A 7680-nucleotide genomic window follows, 5' to 3' on the forward strand; every position below is an offset into this window, starting at 1 on the left:
TAAAAGGGGGATTGTGATGTAAAGGGGGGCTTCTAATGTGAAGAGATGTGAAGAGGGCTCCTGATGAGAAGAGGGGGTACTGATGTAAAGGGGGACTCTAATATAAAAGGGGGGATTCTAATGTGGAATTGGGGCTTAATGTGAAGGGGAGCTCCTGATTTGAAGTGGGTTCTTAAATTGGATGGTGAACCCCATTTTTCTGTGTGTTTTTGCTTTGGTCTCCCCTTAAAATCAATTACATTTTAGACTGAGATGCCCCTGAGATTTTGCATACTTTTAGAGGGTGTTGTGACTGAAAAAAGGCTGAGAAATGCTGGTCTATGTAACCCTATATCTAGCCCTCCCATTAATCCTAACAATAGTCATCTGTGTCAACCAAATACTACCCCTCTGTTTAACAATAACCATAATCTTTTGTGTAATCCTAACACTAACCCTCCATGTAACCCTAACAATACCTTTCTGTTGAATCCTAAAAATAAGCATAACCTTTTGTGTAATCCTAACACTAACACTCCCTGTAACCCCAGTACTAACATCCCTGTAATGCTCCCACTAATGCTAAGATCCCTTTTAACTCTATCACTAACCCTTCCTGTAATCCTAACACCAACCCTCTCTATCACCCTAACACTAATATACGATAATCTAAAGTTTTTAAACACTAACCTTTTCCATAATCCCCAACATTAACCATCCCTGTAACCCTAACACTATAATCCACGTAAAACAATACCTAATCGCCACCTCCCCGAAATACCATCTGTTCATAAGGTGGAAAGTTAAATGTAAAAAACTATGAAAAACCGAAAAGAGAAGAAAGAAAATATATGAGAGGTAAACCACACCCACGGGGTCAGAAAAACAACACCTTTATTAGTCAATTCCCTTAAAAAATTGATTGAATTTTGGATCCTTTGGTTCATGAGGCCCAGTGTTTCTATGAAGCTTTACTCAGCCATTAAGACTATACAGCATATCTCTTTACCATATGCCTTATGGTATCGTACAGTCCTGTATGATATCTAGGATCTTTGTTTGGTTCCATCATCCAGCTTCCTGCTTGTCCTTTATCATATCTCATTTCTTTTTTTTACAGGTGGTAGCCCTCAACTTGTGCTTTGGTGGAAAGGCCTATCTGAGAAGTAGCTGGAATCTTCTAGATGGAATGCTTGTATTGATTTCTGCCATTGATATCCTGGTGTCCTTGGTCTCTGACAGCAGCACCAAGATTTTGGGCATGTTAAGAGTATTGAGGCTCCTTCGAACACTGAGACCACTTAGGTAAGTCAATCCATTTAACATTCCATAAAAATAATAATAGCATTGTCCTCATGTCTACTGTGAAAATCAATGATTGCAACTTTTATAATAGTTATGAAGTAGTTTGTCCTCTCCTCAATATTATTATTATTAATATCGTATTATGGGGCAAGGTTGGAGTGTAGTAAGTGTTGAGTTATGGTTCTTTCAGGAAGACATTCCAGTCAGGATTGACCTTTTTGTGACATGAGTTTCCTAAACATGAATGCAATCAACTTTCTTGTAGCAAAAGTTATGCAGGGTGTAAAACTTAGACACAGTGCTTTCTGTAATCAGAACTCCATAGCAGATTTAAGTAGGCTTTACACTGTACGCTCACTGGCTGACAGCTCTGTTTGCACAAAGATTTTCCAACTGGCTCCTTTGATCAGCTGAATGAGGGATGCCGGCCCAAAGGGGTGCCGACAGCGGCACCCTCTGTGCGAATTTTGGCCAGTTCCTCAAGAACTGGCCAAAATTGGCACAGTGTACGGCCACCTTTAGTTAGACACAACTCTCTCCTTCCTCTGCAATAGAAATCTATGTGAGATCACTTGTGATAAAGGGTGTGGCTCTTACTCAATGCCGCTAGCATGGAGCGTTGCAGTGTGAGAACGAGAAGAAGATGAAAAGTATTTTAAGGCATTTCCAAGCAAAGATCAGTCAAAAATCATGACAAGACTATAAAGAGATAAAAAGGTGTGATGAAATTGGGCTACCTTACTGAACTTACTATGCAGAATCAGACTTTGTAGACTTCAGTGGCTGTATATGTGTTCCAGGTCAGAGGCTCCTGGTTTTGGTCAGGATCAGGACCACATATTTAGACCCATCATCTTTAAAAAAATGCCAACACTCTAACATGTATTTTAAAGGAGGGTCCTCTATATAGCATTTCACATAGAAGGGACTATGATCAAGATCTAACCAAAATGGAATACAGGTGTTGCTGTTGTTGGTTGAACATTTTATTACATAAGCAGGTTGATTTCTTGAAAAATAATCATAATATTCAAATATAGAGAGTAAAAAATACAACAGAAAAGACTTAAGTCTCAGTGTATGTTAGGGCAAAATAAATACATCTCTGTAATACATGCACAATTCCCCTTTTACCTCTTTAAAGACCCTGGTGGTACAAAAAAATACCTGTTGACCCTGGCAGCTCAAATTTCCTGTTGTGGGCTGACAACACAGTGTCTTTGCTTGACTGTTTCAAAACTTTTCCAACTTTGCTTAGTTGACTTGTGGTGTACCCCTTGCTCACCTCCACAAAATTGGGGGGAGATGTTCTGTAGTCCAAGGGAAGAACTGGGAAGACTGATTAGGCTCCTTGAGATAACACATGCAGAGTATACTGGACACAAGAAAGTTCTGCTTTTCTGACAGGATCGACTGGTATGTTTTTGCACGAATCGAATAGATGAAACACTTTCAATAGTAAACTTAATAGATGAAAAGGGAGCAAATAAAAGAAGAACATTGTTAGGATTTGCATACAGTTTAATACCAACCTGCATAAGTACTCGCTCAAACTAAAATGTGCCATATAATTTTTCTTTATATTAAGCTAACAAAGCACCCGGGGACTAAGCATCTTACACAGTCACGGTCGGCTTACAATCCCAATTTCTAATTTTGCACATCTTTGTATTTGCATCCAAATGATCTGCAATGTTCTTTTCTCATCGTGGAATCAACTCAAAGTCATTAAGACTGGTAATTCACACGTTGCTTAGAAATTGAATATTATCTATAATGTAAAAGGATTTAATAATGCTATGTATTTTCTAATATAGGGTAATAAGTCGCGCCCAAGGGCTAAAACTTGTCGTTGAGACTCTGATGTCTTCTTTGAAACCTATTGGGAACATTGTGGTGATCTGCTGCGCATTCTTCATTATATTTGGGATTCTCGGAGTTCAGGTAAGTCTTAAAGTACGTTGGGTTTGGTGAAAGGCCAGACTTGTGAACAGGCCATCTTGACTCATGATTGGATGTGGCAATGTGTCAGGTGCACCCTACACGGCTTCCACCGTAGAGACCTACACTAGATCCTCTGCTGTGTTCTTCTAGTATGAGAGAAGGAACCAGCTGTTGATTGGTTGACACTGTTTCAGCTCTGCTCCTCCTGCCTGTTGTCTGTCCATAAATTGGTACTGTGAACAACCTACAGGCAGGGAAGTAGAGACGCTGGTGTGGTAATGAATAATGCAATCTTAGATTCGCTTTGGGTTTCCTACGTATGAACATTTCTTAATGGATTCTGGTTTTATTGACTACATTTTGTTTTAGCAATAAGACATTGCAAGCTAATTATGGAAGTTAAAGAACTACAACTGTGCAAATTTTGGAATTTACCTTATATAAGATGTACAGATATGTATATACATAGGAGGTTAGCTTGATGTCAACAATCTTATCAGTGGGTGTTAATAATCTAAAGTCACTAAAATGCATTCAAGTACCTGCACTATTACAAAATGTATCTTATTTGTGTATCACTCGGCTGTAGATGCTCAAATCATCTCTGAATTGGTGCTGACACTGTCCTTTTTTTCTGGAGGGGGGCTACTTTTGTTCCCCATGGTGCCTGTGTGTGTTGTAAAGTAGTCACCGCTCCAAGCTCACTCCCATGATGGACTTCAATCTTAATACAAATTAGTAAACTAAACATGAGATTGTAGCCCATCACAGGAGTGAGCTTGGAGCGATGACTACATTACAACACACACAGGGACCATGGGGAACAAAAGTAGCCCCCCTCCAGAAGGAAGGACAGGGTCAGCATGAATTCAGAGATGATTTGAGGATCTACACCCGAGTGATACACAAATAAGATACATTTTTGGTAATAGTTAGGGTACTTTTTAAGATTTAACTCCTGAGTTTAGTGTCACTTTAAAGCCCATCTCCAGGTTGGGATACCCCTCCCAAGCAGTGGAGCCCCGCTCCTCCAGTTGAGCACCCTCCAGCTCATTAATTATACATACATCACTGTCTTTTGCTGATCCATGTGACATGCAGCTTCCTCTTCCTTCCTTAGTGATACAGAAAACAACCCTCATGTAGTGACCCGAGTTCTGTTTTTTGCATTATTCTCCTGTGATCCCAGTCCAACTTGATGACACACCCCCAAAGGGCATAAGGTTGGCAGCTTAGGCTTACAGCAAGCAGGGTGAATGAGGCTGGGTGTCATGTAACCCCTTTTTACTTTTTATCATGCATGTCTAAAGAAAACTGGAGTTCCATTTTAAAAGATATATATTTCTTTTTTTTAATTTACTATTTAGTTATAAAAGTGGATTCAATTATGTTTGCACAATACATATGAAGGCCCTGCCTCCTGTATTTAAGTGTTATACAGTGGTTATGCTCTTTAGCTCTTTCTCACCATGAAAGTATATGAGTCGGGCAACTCATTAAAAACCACGCCCTCTCTCTGTGTGGCTGATGTCTTGGGGTTTATTTTCCAACGGTAAATAGGCTGTTCACTTTGCAAAGTAATTTTCACTTTGCAAGTGAATGAGGTGAATGTTGACTTCCATCATCCAATCATAGCCAAACAAAAATATATATTTTTTATTTTTCTTGCTTCTGATTGGGTATGCTTTCCAAAATGAATTTTCACCACATTCACTATAGGAATATTTCCTTGTAAAGTCAAAACTCCCTTGCAAAGTGCCTAACAGAACAAACAGCCTATTTGAATTTAGTAAATCAACCCCCTATAGCTCAGCAGTTCTTGAAGGATAAAGAACAATTGCATTGAGCCCCGCGGTCTCCCTGTAGTTAATGCTCTACAAAAATACAGAATCATCACTTGAAGTCTGAAATCCGTGTCAGAATTTACTCAGAGGCAATCAAGGCAAAATTCATCAAGTTTTGTTCTTACTGCAAACACACTGCAAATTCCCTTTAAGTAGTCCTTATCTTGGATGCACTGCATTTGTTTCACATAACTGACACCCATACATGAAAGAAAGAGTGTTTTATATAAAAGAAGTCCAGGTGACTCTGTTCCCTTTTTTTATAGCTGTTTAAAGGAAAGTTCTTTTATTGCCTGGGAGAAGATACCAAAAATATTACCAATAAATCGGACTGTCTGGAGGCCAGATACAAATGGGCCAGACACAAATACAACTTTGATAATCTTGGTCAGGTATGTAGAAATCAATCTGTCTATCATTCTACCTATCTATCTATCTACCTATCTATCTATCTATCTATCTACTGTATCCAGGGCTGGATTAAGAGTATCATGGGGCTTGTGCTGTCGGAGACGGGAAGCAGCAGAGGAAGCTTTCTAATTAGGCAGCCGACTGCTCCTCGCTGGGGCCCGGCCACCTAATATGCCTAATTAAAGAGCCGCTGGCGCCTTTGCCTGATTATGCCCAGCTGGCCCGGATTGCCATCGAGTATGCTGAGACGATGCAGGCCGGCTGGGCCTATTTTCACTGGTGGGCCTGGGGCTGGCGCTCCAGTATCCCCTATGTTAATCAAGCCCTGACTATATCTATCTATCTATCTAATTTATTGCAGCCAGTTGAATAAATAGTGTCTACAGCAATACATGAAATTGGGCAGTCCTCATAGTCAGTGTATGTTTGTATATCCACAGGCGCTCATGTCCTTGTTTGTTCTGGCATCCAAAGACGGATGGGTAGACATCATGTACGATGGTCTGGATGCTGTCGGAGTTGATCAGCAGGTACATGTTGTCTGATGTTTAAAGAAAAACAAAGCAAACTTTTTAGCACGTGTTGTCTATACATTGTAATAGAACTGAATTATAAAAAATGAAAACGCCATTTGACATTCTTGTCGGGTTTGACATTGTATGACAGTGTGATGACTTGATAAGCTCTGATTATAATATTAATTACCTACCTTGCTGTGTTACCCCTGTAATAGCTAATGTAGTTCATCGTGTCCAGGGGGGATACCTTCTGTCAGAAGCTTTTAGGGAGTCCAATTATGGGTAGAGAAAGCCTAAATGGACTTTTCTTGTCCTATAACTGGCTCATACGGTATATGGCCATGTTCCAGATAACCAGTCGTGCATGAATCTGAATATTATTTATTAAAATGTATTAAAACATTAATTCAATTTATTTGTTAATATATTTATTATTTATAAATGTATTTAAAAATGCATTACTGCAATGCACAGGCTAAATTTATTTTTACACATTTATTTCGGTTTTTCTGTTTCTTTATTCTATGTTGCCTTTTTAAAATGATAATATTGTGTTTCATACACTTTGTTCATAACCCTGAGGATATACTACAACCCAGCTGGTTTAGATGACAACTACCAAATAAAGCATCTTTAAATAAGGACCATTTGTCAATTTTTACCTGTATAAGTCTTTGCCCCTCTGAGCTGGAGTAGAGCACTGGTCTCTTGCTGTACCATATTTGCTTTCCATGTGAGTTTGCTCGTCATAGATCTGAGAACATATGAACCCAGGCAGTGCCCTTGTCAATTACCTAACTTTGCACACTGTATCCTGGCTCAGTTTTAGATAAAAGAGACCTTTAATTAAGAGGAATGTTAAATATCTACAGGGCTCTGTTATTTGTCACACCCTCAGGATTTAGGAAACAGCAATGGCACGGCAGCAACAGGTGCCCTATGATCTATGGCACTCAAGTTGAAGTGTCAGCTTCAAACAAAGTAAAGGAGGTCCATAAATCATCCATAAGTAAGACTGCACAGTTTTAAATAACATAGTATATTCAGATTCTTGCATACGCCTGGACATGACCGGTTCCTTTGAAGCCTACCTAAAATTGATGTGTTTATATTGGATAGATGCTGTGGGAGTAAATCACGCACTGGTTCCTTTTTGAATTTGTAGAGGTGAGATCTCCTTCTCTAGTTGCTGGTCTTGCCACTTCTTACTCTAGAGTCTCACTACTCTCAAAGTAAAATAGAAAAAATATGAAATCCCATAGGAAGAATGAGGCCTGCTTCTTATAGTCAAGGCAGGTGTGTAGATCTAGAAATCCAAAAATGTATTCACATGAGTTACCAAAGGATAGAAGATGCCAGTGGGTGATTACAGAGGGTAAAGTAACAGGTTCTATCAATAGACCACCTAATACCCCTCACTCAATGATACTTACCTTCCTTGCACTCTCCTGCTGATGTGTTCTTCTGCTGGAGCCTTGGGTCTATGGCCTTATAGCCTTGGCTGAATGACCTTCTTTATTGCCCCAAGTGACAATGTTTGGGTCTGAAGATTGGCCATTTATGCCCAAGCACTGCATCCTGGGAGGACAAGGAGAGGCCACATGCTCCCCCATACCCAGAAGAACCTGGTAGTTCCAGGGGGCTCTGACAGAATACTGGAACAGCAGAGGAGCACCTAG

General features: G+C 39.8%; 1 protein-coding gene across 3 annotated transcripts in view; it reads left to right on the forward strand.

Annotated features, from left to right (window-relative positions):
- Positions 1-7680, forward strand: part of CACNA1G (calcium voltage-gated channel subunit alpha1 G) — a 166546-nt gene that overhangs the window by 133186 nt on the left and 25680 nt on the right. For all 3 annotated transcript variants that reach the window (XM_018567867.1, XM_018567869.1, XM_018567868.1), the window contains exons 21-24: positions 1100-1284; positions 3102-3228; positions 5339-5464; positions 5924-6013. In XM_018567867.1, coding sequence (XP_018423369.1) covers positions 1100-1284; positions 3102-3228; positions 5339-5464; positions 5924-6013 — 528 coding nt within the window. The remainder of the gene's footprint in view (positions 1-1099; positions 1285-3101; positions 3229-5338; positions 5465-5923; positions 6014-7680) is intronic.

The sequence above is a fragment of the Nanorana parkeri genome, unplaced genomic scaffold, assembly GCF_000935625.1.
Source record: "Nanorana parkeri isolate BGI_ZX_2015 unplaced genomic scaffold, ASM93562v1 scaffold1106, whole genome shotgun sequence".
In the NCBI taxonomy this organism is placed as follows: Eukaryota; Metazoa; Chordata; class Amphibia; order Anura; family Dicroglossidae; genus Nanorana; species Nanorana parkeri.